The sequence below is a fragment of the Struthio camelus genome, chromosome 2 (genome assembly GCF_040807025.1).
Source record: "Struthio camelus isolate bStrCam1 chromosome 2, bStrCam1.hap1, whole genome shotgun sequence".
NCBI lineage: Eukaryota > Metazoa > Chordata > Aves > Struthioniformes > Struthionidae > Struthio > Struthio camelus.
Genome location: NC_090943.1, coordinates 46053680 through 46074782, shown reverse-complemented (window position 1 = coordinate 46074782; position 21103 = coordinate 46053680). Strand labels below are relative to the sequence as shown.

At 43.4% G+C, this 21103-nt stretch overlaps 1 protein-coding gene across 5 annotated transcripts in view; it reads right to left on the bottom strand.

Annotated features, from left to right (window-relative positions):
- The window catches only part of RBMS3 (RNA binding motif single stranded interacting protein 3), a 712732-nt gene extending 692100 nt beyond the window's left edge, over positions 1–20632 (bottom strand). For 3 of the 5 annotated variants that reach the window (XM_068935481.1, XM_068935482.1, XM_068935483.1), the window contains exon 1: positions 20338–20632. In XM_068935481.1, coding sequence (XP_068791582.1) covers positions 20338–20541 — 204 coding nt within the window. In that variant the 5' untranslated portion in view covers positions 20542–20632. Of the gene's footprint in view, positions 1–19880; positions 19950–20337 lie in introns of those variants that run through there. The other 2 variants (XM_068935488.1, XM_068935487.1) reach the window with 2 other exon arrangements.
- Positions 20633–21103: the final 471 nt, after the last annotated feature.

The following is a 21103-nucleotide window of genomic DNA, read 5'->3' as shown; positions in this document are numbered from 1 at the left end:
ATTCATAAATCATTCATCGATCCTAAGCCATATTCATCACTGGGATCCTGATTCATGATTTGAACTGTTAAGTCTACCAGAACTGCTGAATTTCCCCTCCCGACAGGTGAGCATAACTCACCTTACTCTAATACAGAGAGAGCCCTGGAAGTTTTCTTGGCGTTTTAAGATGAACTATCCCTTCAGGCTCTAACAGTCTCCTCTTCCCTTCTAATACCAGAGCCTCAATTAGACCATGATTAAAGAGGCTGCACTTAACAGGTACTAGCAGAAGGGACAGGCTGTCAGTTTTATTACAGGTCAGGAATTTGTTTCTCTGCTACTCTGTGCTTCAGAGTTTCATGCGAGAATAGAGTTTACTAACAGGCAAGTCAGATTTGCTAAACACCAGGATTCAGTCTTGATTATCAATTAAACAGGCATAAAAACATCTAAACAGATGGCTTCTACCAGTCAACAGAAGTCTTAAGGGGAAGAGAACTTGAATTCATTCACAGAAATATCTTATGCAAAACTAAAACAAATCCAACTGAAAATGCACCTCACATGATGTTTTAAACTCTTCTTCACTTAAGAAAAAAGTAAAAGGAAATCCCACATACTGCAAAACATTGGTTACACAATACAATTTCTAGAGCACCATTTCCTTGGTGATTACATTTCTTACCATTCAGAGTGCTGGTCAGTTCCTGATGCAAAATCATTAGCTGCGGTTATTAACTATTGTTGCTGTTCACAAGTGCCATGAAATTGTGAACATCAGTCCCACTGCATTAAGTGTTTCGACACACACACAAGCAGCCTCAGCCCCACAAGACCACGGGAGGTAAAGGCATAGGAGCTAGATGCTGGAGTCCCCCCTCTGTTTTCACCAAGGCTCAGCTCCAGTTTTTCCCATAAACTTCTGCTCAGCTTCACTCTGCCTTTCTCACACTTCAGCTTCTGAGCAGGTTCAAACAGATACCTATTTTTTTAACTGCCAAAGAAAATGTTGCTTTCTCCTGTACAGTTTAGCACATGGTTTCCTCACAAAGATGACACTGTCCCATAGTGTTTAATGGGCAACATTCAGTTCTGGATCAGCAACAAGTTGAAGGCCTGGTAACGTACACTCTCCCAATTTAGAAATGGAGCTTTATAACACTGAAATATTAGAAGAAGATTCACTGCTTGCGAGTTACAGGCTTGCTCCACATCCCCCTCCCCCTGCCCCCATCCAAAACGCCTTTCCACTAGTTTTATTGCTTACTGTGTTGGATTCTTATCAGGAATTCTTAATTGAAGTACTATGTGCCATGCCATCAAATATTCTCTATGGATCTAGCTGGCAACAATAGTTGGTTTCTAAATTTTGGTAAGCTACTAATTATTTAGATTGTGATTACTTCAGAGTAAAGATCTTCTCACGTTTTGGAAAGCCCCAGTAAAGAGTAGGCACAGCTACAGATAAATACTATACTATTATAAGGATTCTTACAATGGTAATGTTCAATGCACAATCATTTTCCAGATGCTGCAGAACTAATTGTGCTGCCAACCGAAGAAGCCAAATCCAAAACATTTCTGTAAGAGGAATTACTGTTGAAAGTCAATCTCATCAGTGAGAAACGCCTCGATCCTACAAACCCTTGCTCACATTAGCACAGTCTCCATAAAGCTAACAGAACCCAGGCTGCCCCTCACACTGCAGTAAAGCCAAAGTAACTCCAATACAGGTGACCCAAATGAAGCTGAGTTAGAGCTGGTATAAAGGAGAGCCTGAACCAAGAACATTTTCCAATAGAGGAAAGAGCAGTCTCCTAAGATAGCAATGTAACATCATTGCAAAGCGGTCCACATGGACCAACAGCTATGTAACACAAACAGCACTGCAGTCCAGGAAAACAACTTAGTGACACAACCATGTTGCAGCAGCTGCATCACCCGAGAAGTGCCCTCTGCATGGGCAAGCCTTCAAACAGAGCTGGCCCAGCTGATCTGTCTGCAGGGGAATAAGCGTGAAATAAAATTGTGCTCCTACTCCAGTTTTAAAGAACTAGGTAGTTAAGGCGTACAGGCTTTAAGACTAGAAAGGATCACTAGGACTTCTGGGCTGACCTTCTTGTAACAAAAGCTGAAGAATTTCACCCAGATACACAATATAAACAAAAACACAAAGAGGCAGACTTACTATCACACCCTTTCCTAGTCATCACTTAGCTAATCTTTATATTTTCAGTCTTTTTAATTCTCCCTCATAAATCAATCCCTCTAGCTCCTAATTATTTCAGTAGTACACTCTCTGAGCTGTACCCTGTAAAGAAAATTAATGACCTCTAAAATAGAAAGTTTACTTACACAGACATTAATTGCCATCGGAGCACAGATGAACTGTTAAGCAGGCCCATGAAATGTTTTACTGAAGCACCTAATTTCAGAGAAGGTAATACTTCACTCAAATCCTTGGCCAACAAAAGGTCAAAGCAGATAAAGTTCCCATCAGAGAAAAAACCTACTCAAGTCTATTTGCCAACGAGTGCAAACAAGGTAACCATGTGCTTCATTAAGTTCTGAACCCTATTATGATCACACAACACAAACCTGATAGCAATTACAGTGCCTTAGGCAGAAGATGTCATTTTAAGTAGGGAATCACCGCTTCGGACAAGTTTTATAAATGATTCTCATTGATTATCATTTCCAATTAGAGGAAATAAAAGCATTAAATGGCCACTTTGCTGTTGAAAAGGACCTTTAACCTGCATTTGTTCTTTAACAGATGAGGGTTAAATTTACTGTGACAGCACCTCACCACGTTTCGTGTGGCCGGTGATTTGATGGTACCGGTATCACATCAGCTGCCGGCTGCGTTGGTTAAACCATTCCACACTAAGAAGTATGCTTATTAGTATCCCAGGGAGCTGGGAAACGTAGGCATTTTCCAATTACCTCGTTTACACTGCAGTAGCTAAAAAATGACATGCAGCTATACTATTACCTACAAAGGGATTTTTCACAGGAACACACTTGTTTTTCTCTCTTATTTTCTCTGCTTAATGGATCTCAACTATATTAATTTTACTTCAAAATGTTAGTGTTCCCAGTAACAACCAATAACCACAAGTAAGCAAATTATAGGTAACATCCTCCCCTCCAAACAAAGAAAATACTGTATTTCTAGCATAGTGCTGCCTCTTTCAGTTAACACAGCCATGTGAAATTAAATATAAAAGCTCCAGTGAGTGATTTTTTTACTAATCCGGTGTAACACATTTTGCAAAAGTGTCAAAAAGAAATATAGTTCAGCTGCTGAATATGGAATGGAAATGATTTACTTTACAATCCAAACTTCTCTATTTACATAAAAATAACTATGTTACAGCAGAAATTTTAGGCTAAGACACAAAATCAAAGCAGTCCAATTGCATATTATTCTAAATGGGTTATTTTATAGCCTTCATAACATTAGATCTAGATACAAGACATACACTCACACTTACAGTACATTTTAGTGCACATACAATATTTCAAAAAATGTGCAATAGGGAAGTATCAGAAAAGAGTTTTTCTGTAACTATCATTCTCTCTAAAAACTGTATTAGTATATATACACAAAAGTCTCATTTCAGTGTTAATGTTATTTATGTTAGAATTATGGCTGATGTTCCTAAAAGAAACACTGACAATGGTTGTAGGGTGAACTGTATATCACCTTTGTTTTATTTCTTCACTGACTTTTTTTAGCATTGCCTTTCCTTACGTGGCTTTGTTTTATATTGGTTTTACTAGTGTCTTAGCACTCACTGTTTGTTACACATGCCTCTCTACAGTCTGTCCACGGAGGAAATGAATCATTACAGCTTTTACTTACAGGGCCTGACTTTTTAATGCGAGCTGCAAGGCTCATGCTCCCATCCTTAGCGTCATCCAGCGCAGGGCCCTTACATTAGACGGTGCTATTAGCCACGAGTCCCCCAGAGAGCTTTACTTCCAGAAGGAACGGCCATAAACATGAGCAGCAGTGCATGCCAGCTGGGAAGGGAAAAGCACTGCTACATCTCTTTAGTGGAAGAAGTTGCTTCCCCAGTGCAGCTAACTGAGCTTTTGAAATGTCTAGGCTTTTTGCTGAGGACCTAAGAGGTCCATGCACAGCTGAGACTTTGGAGCTTTCCAAGCCCTGCTCCACAGCAGTAGGCATGGAAGTGGCAAGGATATCTGGCTACTCTGCAAGCAGTGTCTTCAAGCAACAGGCTCCCATTCAGCCTGCCCTCAGTCCAGATGGGACTGTGAGAACCTGTCTTGGATTTACTGAAATCAGACCACATCTGAAAGGTTTCAAATGAAATATTTTGAGGAAAATCTTCCTCCTCCAGTTACCCATCAATTCCACCGCCAGTTACCTGGCTCTGATGGAGCGGCACCCCCAGGGGTGCACAAAGAAGGACCAGAAGAAGAGAGCAGGGGGGAGAAGGAAAAAAGGAGGAAAAAAGGAAATATTCATTCTCTCTTGAGCTCACTAATAGTGGACCTGCTTGAACCACACAAGTTTTTATCTTTTCCACCATTCTTTGTTTTTTTAATCCCTACCATTGCAATTGCATACTCTTGTTATCTACATAAACAGGTAGGGGGTTATGTTAGCGCTGAGCTTGCTAAGCAGCACCGTGCTCTCGTATCCTCACACTGCAGAGCTCTCCCCTCACCTTCGTTCAAACCTCCCTCTCTTGCGAAGCCAAGACAAAACTTACCCCTGAACACAACCCTGTTCATCCTGGAGTCCTGTTAAATTCTTGGTCTCGGAGATACCTTGTGACAACGAGCCGCTAGTTTACTGCGCAGAAGAGCATTTCTTTCTATTTGCTTTTGAATTTGTCACTTTTAAGCTTCACTGAGTATTGCTTGTCCTTCGCTGATGGCAGAATAGAATTTCTTGCTCGGCAGAGTCTATGCCTTCATTATCTGTAACCTTTTATCATCTCACTTCTGATTCATCTCCTCTCCAAGGTAAACAGTCCCAATCTTCTCAATTCTGCTCTATATGAAAGCTTTTCCATGTCTGTTTAAAAACTGGTTTAGGTAAACAGTTAAAAACTTGCTCTGTTAGCTTAGCTTATACCTATAAATTACTATGCATATTAAATTTGTATAAGCTAGGTTTAACTGAATTAAGTGTATCCACATAGGATTTTGCACCATATTCATTAAGTCAGTTTAAAATCATGCCTTTACTTAAAACAGAGTAAACTAATGTGTAGTTAGGCCATAGCAAGTTTCTGATACTTCCAAGAAGAATTCAGACAGTGCTTTGGGAAAAGGTATATTTCAACAGACCCCTCAAAGTTGGTGAACTCCATTATCCTCAAATTCACGAAGACCCCACGCATAGCACAGAGCAATCTTTTTGAATATTTTCTGTCATCAACACAGGGATTTGTTCCAGAATTATCTTAACAGGTTTTATCTTGAGAGCACCACTATTTACAGGAGATAGTATTGTCTAGGCAACTCAAACTGCTGTTAAACCATAGATTTTAACTTAGCTGAAAGTGAGCTGCCCTACTGTACACAGAACAATACAGAAATATAATGAAAACTGCTAATAAAATTAATTCTGAACATAACAAACACAAGCCTTGTTAAGTTTAAACAAAGAGTATTTGCTTGTTCATTCCAAGACTTAGCTGCATGCAAAAATCCAGTGAAAACTAGCTTTTACACACACACACACACGCGCGCACAAAATTTTGCCTGTTCAATAAAAGTTTTTAAATTATGGCTACTAAACGCATGGTATTTCTTAATGATAGTATTCACTGTTAAAATTGTAATAATCCATTTGATAGAGAAAAGAAGAATTTATTGAAAAGCTGCGAATGGATTGGAATAAAAAATACTTTTCAATAGAAGACAACACCTTTATCTACTAGACTACAAAATGCTTGAGTATTTCAGAAGGAATTCAGAGGTGCTATTTTGCAACAGAAACTTACTGAAAGTTACAAAGAAGGAAGTAATTCTGAAAATCAAATATATAGGCCACTGAGTTGAAATAAAGCAATTTTCCACATTAAGACCTACTATACATGCATACAAATTTTCATGCAAATCAGATTTTGTCTGTTGTGTATTTTGCCTTACTCAATTAAAAATAAAAAAGACGGAAAAGAAAAAAGACAGAAGAACATCCACCCGCCTCTATTTGGCCTATTAAGCTATTTCTGCCCTTAGGACCTGTGCTACAGTGGTTTCATTGAGGCTGATCACAGTGACAAGGTGTGTGCATAAACACAAAAAAAACCCCTAATGCTTTGGTTAGAGAGACCAGCCGCCCAGCCAGCGGGCTGAGATCCCCTCGTGCAGACTTGGTCGTGTCCGCTGCGTGAGCCTCATGGTCCCTTCCACGCACCCCTATAACCTTGATCGCTCTTGCCCCCGAGGGAGGCACGCTGGCGGTGCTGGCCCTCGTCTGCCGAGCACGCAGGGCCTCGTGGCCGGGAGCTGCCATCCGAAGGGCTTTTGCCAACCTCCCCGCTCAGCGTCCTTCCACCTTCCTGCCGGCTCACGTCTCCTTCCGAACGCCACCGGCGATCGCTCGCAAACACTTCCCCTCCGTCGTCACACCTCCCACCATCCTGAGGACTGTTTTGTGGGAAGATTGAGCATATTTGTAGGTTCCCTGGCCCCGGCGCACTGACTGCTCATTCACACAGGCCTGGAAAAGACTTGTCTTCCTCTCGCTATCTGGCACTCCATTACTAGCTTACGACTGTTTCCCTCTGCAGTGCAGGTCCAAATTGGCTGGCAGATGCAGAAAAATGCCAGCAAAAGCTCTGGTTCGCAGGCAATAACCGGTCACCGGACACAGTCCAAAACCAGACACGCACACTGGCACGGTACCACAAACACAAGGTCTGCCATGAGCAAGCCCTTTGCTGTTCATCTTCTTGTTGCCAAGGATGGAGGAAGCCCTAGGGTTATTGCTGCAGTTTTAAATACTTGCCAGGTGCTGTGGTCCTATGGTGACGGGATTAACCAGATGCACGGGCAGGCACCAGGACAAACAGTCTCTCTGGCTTCCGCGATCACTTCTTCCCGGGAACAAATTCCTGCACAGATCACACAATCTACAGCATATCTGCTTCCCAGTTGTCCGGATATCCAGGCAAGGAAGGAAGGGATTAGGTGCATGAGTCTGCTGAGCACACACAGCCCCGTGCTCCCACTGCCTGGTGATGCCACCGACGGACACCCCGGATCCAAGTGGAGCCGCATCCAATACCCCCAGGACACTCCTGCGAGCGGCCGGGTCCTCAGCTAAAACAACCACCTAGCCGTGACCGAGAGCAACATGCGTAGGGCAAAGGGGAGCAACTCAATAAACATGCTTCCCGTGATATGATAAACAGCTGACATATGGTAATTTTAAAGGGGCTGACATGCTGCAGCAATTATAAAAAGGCTGACACTCAGCTGAAAGAGCTGACAGTTGGAAGTTATGCCCTAGTACAAAAGAGGAAAAAAGGAAAGCGAAATGTGACTGAACCGTTGTCTTGCATGCTCGCGTTTTGTTGACAAATGTATTTGTAGTTATGAGAATTCGGCCCTTTCTTAAGAGTGTCACCATCGGCTGCTGATAAAAAAAGCAACTTGAAGCTATTACAGATGTGTTACTCTTCAAACTGTTGCTCTTGCAAGAGTGAGAGGACAAAGCACTCTACCTTATAAATATATTGTGCAGGCTAACACTGTAGTAGCAACATTTGACAGTGTTATGCAACCCTTCTATGTGGAAGAAAGAGAGAGCAGTCTGAATTGTAAGCATCCCATTATAATGGAACATCTCTTTAAACACATCATGTTAAGAAAATACAATTTTGCTGATGGTTTCAACTTCCAAATATGCTTTACTTTTCAAGATGCTTCAAACCGTTGTTCAATTATTACACCAGCGCTTTACATGAACTATTAACTACAATAAATAGATTCAAGTTAGATACAGCCTTTTCGGATATCACTTCCATAGCATACTTTTTTCATAAAGCTCTAAGATTGTTCTTTGATATAATGTGAAATACAATTTTATACTGTTTAAATATTATTATTTGTATTACACATACACATAAGTATACAGGCCTCATTGCAGCAGCAATGTTTAAATATATAGCAAGAGGTGGTACTTCCCCCCAAAAGCTCACAATTGCAGGATCTGATCCTGCAAGTGTTCACATATGACTGCGAAACCCCAGTGAGTACTTTTATTTACACTTGCATTCATCTTACATAATTCTGGGGTAACTCAAAGTAATTTTTGGAGTTTGAACCCAGCTGACAACTCTATGTAGATAACAGTTTCATTTTAAAAAGCATCAAAGCCTTTTTCAGCACAGAATCATAAAACAATGAAGTAGATGATCCACAGCATTCTCCTGCCCCAAGACAGAAAAGTTCCTTATCCCAAACAAAATCTCTTCAAGGGACTTTCTGACTTGTGTGGGGAAGAGAGTAAGATTTGTATGTTTAGTAGATTTGTTATTTCAAGCCTCTTAACAGCCCCCAAGTTTACTTCAGACTGCAACCTGTTCATATTCCTTCCTTCCTTTTTCTTCAAATATGAAAATTATTCCCAAAATTACACAAGGCAAAACAGTTCTCTTACAACCTTGAAGACCTTAGTACAGAGAAGTGACTTTCAATTCCCCATTCATGCTCTAGCATGACCTTCTGGTAAATGTATAAATATAAGAATCCTTTAAACTGCTAGGCACTGACAACACAATCTGACTACCTCATCTGATCCTACTAATCCACCTTCCTCTGGATTATTTTTAACAAGCTGTATGTCCCCTCCTGTACAGTTTCTACTCATAGTCACATGAGCTTTACTCAGTCATAAATTATTTCAAGAAAGTAAAATATAACATGCTGTCTAGCCTCTGAGAAAGCCATGAACTTTGTTTGCCAGTAGGGTGCAAAGCCCGTCCTTAGCTTACCATGAAGTCAAAAATTAGACCTCAGCATTAGTAATATTGTTAGCATTTTAGAAACATTTTTCCCCCAAAACTTTGTGTAATGCATTAACTCATTAGTCCTTCTGACTCTCCCACATCTGGGCTGATGCTAAAGTGCTAAAACTACCCTGGTTTATGCAGCGATACAGTAATAACCGCAGGGAGGGTGCAGCCCCTGGCTGCTGTTGCTGAGTGCCCAGGAGTGCCATGTGCTGGCATTGCATCGGAAAGAGACTGGGAAAGGGACAGTTCAAGGCTAAAGATCAGAGGTGACACTTTGTCTGTCCTCAGGGCCAGTACTGTGGTGGCATCCGATATCACCTGGAGAGATGACAGCATGAGAAATGTACTGAAGACTCACCTTGGAGAAAGCACCCCCAAGCAGATCCCACTCCTTCAAACCTGCTAAGAGCAGAGGAAGAGGAAAGATAAACTATCTCGTTCCTTTTTGCCTTAACTTTGCACCAAAAATTCATCACTAGATCCCATTGCTGCATATATGCATTTTCTATTGCTTTGGCTTGTAACTGTTTTATTATTCCTGCCTAATTGTTGCACTGGTGTGGCTTTTTTTTTCCCTTTACTTTTATGTACCATTTTATATAGCAAAACTTTGTTAAAAGTAGAGTTTAGCACTTTCTGCCTCTACTGTGGATGGTACATACGTTTTCTGCCTGTGTATGCTGCATTTCTACATCTATCATCTTTCAATTCATGTTTTAAGTTCTCTGCAGTGATCTCCATGCCAGCTTTCTGGGACCCTGACCCTGACTGCTGGAGCCCAGTACTCCTCCTCATGCTCTTTGGGGTAGCTGCTGAAGTCTCTGCCACAGGATTTGAAGGGAATCCAGGAGGTAAGACAAGGCAAGGAGCACAACCCATGCTGACACTATTGCTCTTGCAGATACTACAGAACTGTGTGCCAACAGATGTAACTGTCCTGACCTGCGACTTAGGAATTGCACAGGCTCTACCTATGACAGATGTGGCACCCTTAGGCCCTACCTATAATTTTCCTTTGCATAGGTTAGAAACAAGTCACCTTTATCAGCTGATAGGAGAATAAAGTGAAGCTTTTGGTGCCTGTTAACTGTGGTTTTCCAGTGCCTTCCTCCTCCTAGCTCCTAACAGCATTGTACAGTTTATAATATGTAAGTGCCTGCTATCTCTGGTTATCTACTTTTCATGGCTCTCATCTCTTCCAGTTATTCCCATCGGATGTGAATATATGAATAAGAAGGTGTCATGATATGATCGTAGGTAACATCCATGGACACTTTTGAAATGCAAACTGGCATTGCAGGATGCCACCATTATCTGGGCTTTGATTGTAACTGCAGACTACACAGGCGTTAGGGATAGTACCAGGAATAAAGCCACAGCCCCTGGAATATTGTGATCTAACAGATAACCTGTTGCAGGGCTGTAGGACTAACTCCAAAGCAGTAGCTGTTAGGTATAAGTTCTTATGCACCAATTACTCATTTCTATGAAGGACCTTAAACACTGTTCTGCACACAACAGCATGCACAATGATGCAACTGAGAAACACTGCCTGGAGAGAAAAAGCTAGTGGGGCTTACCCCACCAGCATGGCATGGACCAGGACAGATGGAGAAGCCAGAGCCTTGCTCGGCCCAGACACCATTCCCCCGTGCTGGGTGATGTAGATCTGGCTGACTAGCAGTGCTGGTCCTATGGTACGACCCTTCTTGTTAGGACTCCCAGAGCCACACTGACTTTGATTGCTTCTGGCTTTCTAGCCTCCACATGACTTCTCTTAGAAGTGATGCATCATTTATTCATCTTCCTCCAGGACCATGTCCTCTTGACATGTTCAGCAAGTGGCACATTCGGGCCCCGTTCTAAGGTCTAACTGGGCTATTCTCCATATAAAACCACAATAGCAGGTGACAACAAACTTCCATCACCTCAGCACCTCCCTTATGAGGAGGCAACTTAAGCCAGGTCCAGGATGAATGTCAGAGCCTTTGTTACTGGCTTTCTCCCCTTGCTCTCTGGAAACCCAGGGCTTGCTTTCCCATTAAGCATGCTGGTTTCCTCCCTTCTCCCTCAAGAAACATATTCACGGCCGCCTCCAAACTTAAGTGTTCTCTACTGAAACAAAAATTGCCCCCAGTGCACAACAGGTACACTTTAACTGCGCAGGCTTAAGTGACTACAGACCATCTGTGGAGGCCTGCCTTTGAGGTCATACCAGCAAGCCTGACATTTCCCTGCATCCACTGTCACGGCCATCGGATAACAGTGTGTCATTTCCTGCATCGTGCTTGTGCATGGATGTGCATGACAGGGCAAACAGTGGCTGTTCTGCTTAAGGCAGAAGTCAGTTTATCACTTGAAAATTTTAGCATGGCTCCTGGACATAGAAAAGTTGAAACATGCTTCCAGTTATAAATCAGTTCACTCAAGACGCACACACACGCTTCTAGTTTCTGTAAAACTGGACTGATCTTCCTGAAATCACTTATTAGATCAGGGAGAATTTAGTCTGGAGCACATCATATGAGAGTCATGGGAGAAGTAAAATGCAACAAAAAATAGGGTTTGTTTCACCTCTCAGATCTTTTGTGATACCCCTTCTAGATTCTCATATCTCAAACCCAACAAATCTAAATATTTGTGTGTCTGTTGGCTTTGGCAAGGGCTTATGGTTGCCTTTTATTAGATATGAAGCAATAGGTGGGATGGAGGGCGCCAATTAATTATTAAAAGTGGCTTTCACATACTTTTGAAAGTCTGCATGTCCTCGAAGCACACTTCATAAAGTTAACAAGGCTACCCAGGGCACTGCATAATGTCTGGGAAGCCTAGATATGCATTTGCAAACTCTACGAGATTCTGCTGTGTGCTTCCTTAACTCCACATGGACCCAATACACACTTCATAAAGTTCTTTTGTCTCAAAATAAGAACCTTACAAACTCCTTCCTTCCAGTCCTACTCAAAAGTTACTGTTTCTAATTAGCTTTCCAGCAAGGACTCCCTCTCTGCCCTCTGTGCCACTCTCTTTCACTCTGAATTCACTATATTCACTATTCCACTATAGCTAATTTCATAGCACTACTAAATACAACAGCTATAACAATTACGCTCTGCTAGATGTTTATTCCTTTAACTCCCTTCTACAAAGACTTTTCTTGTGAATCTTGTAAGTGGTTTGGATCCAAAGAGAGATTTTCTGCTAAGGGCTGCTGGCAGTGAGTACAGACCTAGTAATAACCTCAGCGAGACAATGACTATTAGCTAATAGCATAGAAAAGGTGTCAGCGACGCTTCAGGCAGCTGCTGAAAGCAATTAACACGGACCTTTATGTTTACCAAAAAGGCACAGGTTCCACACCATTATATGTTCACTCTCCAGTCAAAGATAACAGTCCTTTGTGGATGGTCCAGAACTAAATGGGGACATGCTCCTTTTCTCTCTTCTGCAGTACTTTCAGTTGTTGATCACATTATCCCTTTGACCAACTTGAGCAGAGTATCTTTTGGGGAAGAATAAGCTCTGAAGCTCTGGGCCAAGGTGTTCAAAGGAATGAACTCAGAAGCCAAGAAACAGTAAACATATTAACCAAGCTTTGGGGCCTGAGTCTGTAATTTTTACTCACCCAACGCTTGTTTTTCAGTCAAGGAAACTATTTCCATTCTGCTTCTATAACAAGATTGCTCTTCACTTAATAGAATGTATAATGAAAATAACAGCTGTATTTAAACACATGGCAGAAGCCATTAGGCATGGAAGAATTACTCTTTTTCTAGTAAATCATGGCTGTCTTGCAGAATTTTATACATGACTGTCCTTGTCCATACTATGAGCCAAATTGTGTCTTGTTTTATCCCAGTTAAAATGCACTGGTTACTATAGTTCCTGGAACAATTCATATTCTCCTTATAAAGCAGAATGCACTGTGGGTAAATGAAACAAAAAAAGGGTTTTCATTAGAGACAGAGGAGAATTTAAGAGCCAGGGAGAAAGGATGAGGAGTGAGGAAGGAAAGAAAAAACTGCAGAATCCTCAGTATTTTTAATATCTTTCAGGTCTGTCCTTTTTATTTTATTACGTATTTACACATCACACTGGCACCTGATCTGAGCATTACTTCCATGCAAATTATTGCTGCTGCTGTTGTCGTTTTTCCTATATACAGCTGTGGTCCCATTTTCTTTTCTATTTGGGTATTTTCTGAGAAACAGGTTGTTAGAAACTAATAACGCTACTGAGACTGTGCAAATTTTTATGCCCTTATTGGATAATTACTCCTGGCAGCCAGTCAGTACAGAAATCCACCTAATGCAAACTGCTGGGAAATAATCCCAGGCGCTATGTGAGTGGCATGGCTACGGCCAAGCACAGAACAACCAAATATGGAACCAAACAAAAACTGCACCAGTTCACACATCAGTAACTAAACTCTTTGCGCTGAGCAGTTAAGTAAACCATACCTCAGTAGATTAAGACATACTGTGCTCTATGGATGCAAGAGGACACGGTAAGCTTTTACTACAGACAGGGATGGTCTAAAAACATTCAGAGCATGTAGCAAAACACTGGAAACAGGGTGAAACAACATGGGCATTGTTCTTTTCTAGCTTCATTGCTTATCCATTGTTGAAGCCCCAGATTCGTTACAAGCTGGCACCCGAGCCTTAGGCAGGCGCCCCTGCGCACACGCGGCTGTTGAGAGCAGGCTCTGTGCAAGGGAGGAGGAAATGCCCCGTGCTGGCCGAGCTCGGGGCTGCCACGTGCAGCCCTGGCCAGCACTGCTTTCCCATCCCCGAGCACAGGCACGGACACACACCACCACGCCAGAGCCGAGGCAGCGTCCAAACAGCTCGAGAGCAGATAACAGTGCCCTTTTCAATGCTGTATCTTGCCCTGAGCAGGAATCCTCAGAGCCTCGCTGCAGCCAAGACGAATGTGCCTTCAGCCAGAGCGCCAGGACTGTCTTCTGCACACAGAATTTGTGGTTCTGTTTCTGATGACTCAAGAGTGTTGTTTAGCTCCCACCCATGATGCTCACTGTTTATGTCTCCGGATTTATCACATAATCAACCACATATGCACTTCATTTCACTTTGCAATAACCATAAGTAGTACTTACTTTACTTTTTATGAAGTCTCTGCATTACAATGAGTATTTCTATGCTTACCCCCAGAACCATTCAGAGTGTGATCAGCTTTTCAAGCCTCATTCACCTATTGATCATTTGGCTGAAAAATTTAAACAGCCCTTCACTCTTTGCCAAAACATTTCTCACGCAATTTATTTAAAGGGGGAAGTATTTAAATGGTGTATTCTTTCTTCAGAAGTTTCAGTATTACATATGACTTTAAAAGAATTTTTCATGTGCACAGTCTATCATGTGTGTTGTTTTTTTATCTAAATTGGTGGTAAATCTCAGATGTCAATTCCCATTCTTTCTAACTGCTAACTTCTGCTTAAACTCTAACATAAAAACAGTATTGGACAGCACTCTCTCTGTTCTGGATTCTAAACACGCCACTTGAAAATGAAGACTTTTAAATGTGTATTTCTTCTACTTAAGGTAACTTTATTTCACATGTCAGTAAAAGAAATCCTCAGAATATGGGATAAAAAGGAATTCTGCAGCTACAAAAATTATGCGGCCTGATTTCCAATATTGGTAGCCTTATGGATTCTCTGATGTCTAATAAAATATGAGTTTATTAGTCCTGCCTTCAAGTTGAGGTACTAACAGCTTCTCTCTCTCCATCTCTCTCGCTCACTCGCTCTCCCTTGTTCTCATCTCTTCTCACCAGGTTATTTTCGCAGTAAAGGCACAATCCTAGGTTCATCTAAGGATTCTCTCACTAGAAGGCAAGGAAAGTGTAAGCGTGAGTGGCAGAGTGCATCAAATACATGGAAATGCAAAAGTAGGCGTGCCTGAAAAGCAAGGCTCTAAGTTCACAGTGAACTCCCTCTTTTTTTGAAGTCTGAAACCGTATTTTAATGCCCAGAGCAGTCGGCCTCTGGGACCAGCTCAACAAGACACGTTAATGGCACAGGTAACAGCTTTGCTGCCCGCAGCAGCGGATAATACACAGGACCAAATCCTTCCCTCGCAGGCACCTGCCCAGAGCCATGGCTCTGGCAGCCATTTCAGGGAGACCCTTCCAGACAGCTTCCCCACAACTCTGCGAATTAGAGCCTGCCCCGGAGCTGCGAGCTAGAGGTCTGCAGGACAGACAGCTGCTGATGAGGGACACGGCACGTCCTGGGTCCGTGGCGCCAGGACAGACTCACCACGCAGGCAGCCTCCTGGCACTGGGAGCTCGGGAGGAACAGAGTGCTAGCACGGAGATGAGTTTGCTTTCAGACCTTTTCATCAGCAAGGCACTGAAATATGCAGATCAAGATCAATATCAAGATGGCCCACAGCATGGGAAAGAGCAGCTTAAAATGAAAAATAGATGGGTAAAACTGGACCTGAAAAAGACAAGAGTTGATGTTGCTGGGCTGAGGAAAGATCTCTGAAACGCTCTTAGCAATGAGTTGGATAGACACCCATTACTCATCAGCTCTGTCCACACTTTCAAGATATATTGGAATTTCTGTCTGACATCATACTCTCAGAATAGCAACAGCCACAAGTAAAATTTTCTGCCATCTCAGGGTGGCTAAGAATCTGTCCGTCCAGGCAGACAGTGGCCTGACCTTGACTATTCACGCCTGCATTACATCTTGGCAGGACCACAGCTCATGATACACCTGGCACTAAGCCTTCAGCACTTGGGAAACTCCAGCTCATACAACAAAATGTTGCATCTTATCTGATCACCAGGAGAAGCTACTACAATCAGCATCAGGTAGTGTTGTCTAGTCTCAGTCTTCTTTGTCTTGCACGCCTTAGACTGGTTCCCCTTATTCACTACTGATTTCCGTTTCAGCTCTTGCTTCTTAACTTCATGTTGCTCAATGGGCTGCGTCCAGGTTATCTGAAAAACCATCTAAATCTCCAGGAGAAAGACAGTGCTGGATAACTACTCTCCTATGCACAGTGGAACAGCCTAGAGTAAGATAAGTCCATCTGACCTGACACTGCAAAGATCTCTCCCTGAAATTAAATTTCCCACCCTCTGCTTCAAGCATAAATTGCATTTCTTAGGCCTTGTCTTCTCTAAACATAAACACGTAGCAACATATGGGTTTTCAAGCCAAACAAAACTAAATACATAAAAGAAATAATTGCAAAAAATTTCCTCCTGAAGATGCTTTCACTCTTCCTGACCTACTCCTTGTGGAGGATGAGTGAACAATCACCTTATTGTTGGCAGTAATGGTGTAAATAAAAACTAGCAGAAGGCTTTTGGATACTGTCAATCAGTTTTGTAGCAGATCACATGTACAGCAGAACAGAATTCCCAAGTTAATGCCAAGTGCCTTCCCCCAAAGCATTTATTCCTCTCTAAAAGCTTGCATACCTGGGTACCACGCTCACACAGCAATATGACAGAAGACTATTCTGGGAAACGACATCCAAGTAAGCCCATAAAACACTTCAAACCTCTTATATCAAATACCAATAATTTGTTTTTGAACTAGAATACCATGTACCCAGCCCAGATAGGCTTGCTTTTGCTGTAACCTTGGGGTGCTCATTTCCATGTAAATACACAGTAGGTGCTTCACCTTGGAGCTATTTCACAGGGGTTCTCCTATCTGGAATGTAGGTAATAAAGTGAAAGCTGTGGGTGTGCTTGTAAATCATTTGTGCATGCCTTGAAAACCTCAGATATACAGAGGTTTCCCTCAGTGGAAAACAAAATTAAATGTGCTTTTTGGGGTGTGCAAAGTTGCATGACTAAATCTGTTTGTAGGACCAGTTCCTGGAGGACTGTGTGGCTGCACAGTACTTCTGAAAATAAAAACACTGTACTTGAAAGTCCTAATTCAGGGTACCACCCCGGGAAAATTTTGGCCATAAGGTCAGCTGTAGCACTTGTTACCTGTAAAGTCACCGATTAGTTATTGCTGAAGATAACTCTCAAACCCGCACTAAATCGATCCTTTCAAAGATACCATCACTCCAATAGGAGTTGGAAAGAACCCTTGGTAAAAATGACGGGTCTGCTTCCCCTTGCACCGAGTCCCGCAGTGGCCAGACGGCGTGACGGCCCCCCCCCCGCTCCTCGCACAACCTGTCGCGGGCATCAGCTGCACCTCCAGCACGGAAGAAGCAGCCGAATTGCACGTTCGCTCCCCCAAGTCACCCACTTTGCCACGCTGGAGAATGTCAACGTGCTGCTGTATGTAGGGTTAGACCTACATGCTTTTACCTAAAATAACAGAAAGGACCGTAGGAGTGTTGAAAAACATTTTTTGATGTCTTTTGCTTTAAGAGAAAAAATGATATCCATACAGAGTCAGTCATCTTTTAAATCTCACCTTCTTCTATGATTTCTGCTTAATTTTCTCTCACATAAATGGCAACTATGTTTTAAAGCACCGAGTACTGTATATATAAATTATAAAATTGGTCTTCCTCACTTCCCTACTCATACATTGGTCAGAGACTGTACCAACACAGAAGGATGTGTGGGAGGTAATCTAGGTCTCGCTCCAACAAAGCACTTAAGCATACACTTAACTTTAAGCATGTGAGCGTCCCGGCTGAAGATAGTAGCATGTATTTCAAGTTACGTATGTGTTTCAGAATTTTACTGAAGTTCAAAGACAGTTAAAGAATAAACGTATCACAGAAAAAAAACAATATCGACATAAATGACACCATGGTAGTACCTTCTACTGAAATTCCACAGAACTAAGAAAATATTTTATTTAGTTAATGCAGCAATGTTCCTTTTGGGGATTGTGACAAAAAGTAGCTGTACTGCAGCATGAATCTGACCCAGTTCCATTTAGGTGGGAGCAAAACTCTTTTTACCACCCATAGAAACTGAGCTGAATGATACATATAAGGTTCTTCATAATTCAAGAACCATCCCAAAAAAGCAAGTCCTGACAGTGGAATAATGAGATATTGTAAGACCTTAATATTCACATGCTCATAAATATACACGTCAGGAAATCTCGTTCTAATGTTCTTTACAACTTCCATGTAGAGTGCTTACAGTTCTAAAATGTATCAGTGTGCCTTTGACATTTGTTGAAGGATCCAATAAGCAATGGTTTTGTTATTTCAATCCATTAAAAAAGTTCTTAGATGATGTTTCCAGCAAAATTTGCATTTTGTTTTGTGGTTGGATTTTTTTTTTTTTTTCATAATTGTGTTGGCTTGTACTACTGCTTTAATGGGTTTTCCCCTTCTCATCACATTCCTGGTGCCACTGTCTTACTGGATACCTAAAATACTTTTGCACTTATATGAAGTACAGGTTGTCCTGGGATAGCATCCAGAAAATATACATATGATTAGAGAGGTTTGAAATATCAGACCACTCCCCCAAAAATATAAGCTAAAGTCTTTGGAAACACCTTTTGCATGGCAAGACTGGAAAAGCTGACACCGGATAAAAAAAAGGAATATATCACAGTACGTTTGCAGGGCTACAACTGGGGGGAAAAAAAGTAGCACTTTGTTTCTGTGTCCTAAAATTGCTGACAAATACAGAACAAAACAATGGTGCAATACTGGATTATTTAAACATGTTAATTAGTTGTATCATAGATAATCAGGCCTTCTTAGTACTCATTCACCTTCGGTCATATGCTGTTTGCCTTCCTCATGTCCACCATTGGTAAAACATTAGACAGACTGTGGTGGCAAATCAAAAAGTAACTACTGTGCACAGATTTGTGCTGATGGCAGGGTTTCTAAATGCTCGAGGCACTGGCACAGCCAACTCCTATGTAAATGGCAACCTTGACTCTACATTTTAATTATTTGGAAAGAATGTATTTTCAGTTCCATGAAGTAACATGTTGTAAGGAAAGGGGACCTAGAAAAAATCACACACACACAGACACACACACACAAGCCATTTAGCTATGTACAGTAATATGCAGTCATGACAGAATTAAATATTCATGAACTCAAGGGAGCTGAAATTCTGTCTACATCTATTATGATACATAAACCACCAGTTACCATTTTAAAAATAAAAACCTTGTATCCACCTTATTAAGCTGTACAGGCCCTGTACTAATGATCAGTCTTTCATAGTCTCTCCTTTAATTAAAACACTAGGATGGATTTTACCAAACAGCAACAAACCAAAAAGTATGTGAGGTAAAATTATGAAGCGCGGGTCTCCGGTAATAGATACCATTTTCCCAAAATACCCTGTATTTCTCACGATGCGCCCAACTCTAGCCGTGCAGCTACGTGGTGTGACAGAGTTGTTGCATTAATTTATTGCGCTGCTGGTTTACATTCCTTCATTGTGTTACCATTCCCTACACATTTGTAACAGAAAACAAAACTGTAGTAAAACTAGTTTATGAAACGTGGCTCAAATCCAGTACATTGCAACATTTCTTTTTTTCATTTATAGTAGGAACATAGTCTGTTATGGGGTATCTGCTATGGGGTATCTCTGAGAATTATTCAGATTTCAATAAAATATAAATGGATTTTTTTTTTTTTTGTCATTTAGCACACCCGGGTCGCTGCTTGCAACAATCGCTCTACCACCATAAAACTTGCACGTTTAATCAGCCTCTGCCCGTTGCCGACCTACACACACACACAGAGCACAATTTCTAGCCTTCAGTTTGGCAACCCCACGCTGAGCACAATTAATGGCAACGAAGACCGTGCCCGCAGACAAAAGCGCTGATCACCGCGCTCCGCTGACATTATCTGAATGGCAACCCGTTGCCACCCCAGCCTCCCTACTTTCCGATCCTTCCCGCAGCAGACATCTCCGCACTGAAGGATGCGAGCTGACCCCATTTCTCGCTGAACTCGGTCAGCCGGCGGCTTTCCCCCGCCGCCGCGGACGTCCCCGCTGCGCAATGACACAGCAGCGCTGCCGGGGCTCCTTCCCCGCCGCCGCTCGCCCCTCGCCGCCCGCCGGCCGCGCCGGGAGGCGGCCGCACCGCACCGCACCGCACCGCACCGCGCCGCGCCGCGCCGGCCCCTCCAAGTGAGGGGAAACTTTGGCGGCAGCCCCGGGGCCGCCGCCCGCCGCCCCGGCCAGCTCGGCGGCCCCCACGGGCCCGCTCTGCCCCCCCCCGCCGTGTCCTCACGCAACCCCCCGCCGCCCCCCTCCCCGGCCCCACCGCCGCCGCCCCCCGCCCCGCCGCGCCGTGCAGTGCAGCCGGCCCCTCCGCCCCGGCACGGCTCGGCTCGGCTCGGCACGGCTCGGCTCGGCACGGCGCCGGCCGGCGGCGGAGCGGACCTACCTTTTTGTCCTCTTTCTCGCTGCTGTGCCGCCGCTCCGGGTGGGCGCCGTCGGCGGCGGCGGCGGCGGCGGCGGCGGCGGGGGCAGGCTCGGCGGGCTGCCCATCGCGGTGGTGCGGGCGCTGGTGCGGGCAGCCGCCAGACCCCGCCGCCGGCGGGGGGATGGGCTCCGGGCACGGAGAAACTCCCTTAACATCCATCTCCATCTTCCAGTTCACTGTGTTGCGAGACAAAAGCAGGCGAACACTTTCCACCACCCCGCGTCTTGCTTTTTCTTTCCTTTCTCTCTTTTTTTTTTTCTCTTTCTTTTCTTTCCTTCCCCCCCCCCTCCCTTCCTTCCTTTCCCCCCCTCAGGAGGCCGTGACACGCATGGCTCTGGCCGCCTCTGCTGCACCGATCCGGCGGCTGCAATTCTCCCCTAGATCCTCCAGACTTTTGTATCCAGCGTGTGTGTGTGAGTGAGTGTGTGCGAGTGTGTGCGTGTGCGTGTGCGTGTGTGTGTGTCCTTGGTACGATGGCCTTCAATCGCCCCTAAGCAGCAAACGCTAACTAAGCAGATCTCTCGCCACTAAGATCAACTCCCAGCCCCAGCCTAATTGTGGTGGTTATTTACTTTATGCTATCTCTGTCCCAGGCCCGAACAAGCCCTTTTGGCTGCAGCCCTTTGAACAAAGTTAACTGGAGGGAGCCGAGCCCGAGGAGGGGGTGGGGGCGAGGGGAAATCACCGGGATTTAACACAGTCAAACTGACAATAACCCGGTAATGTC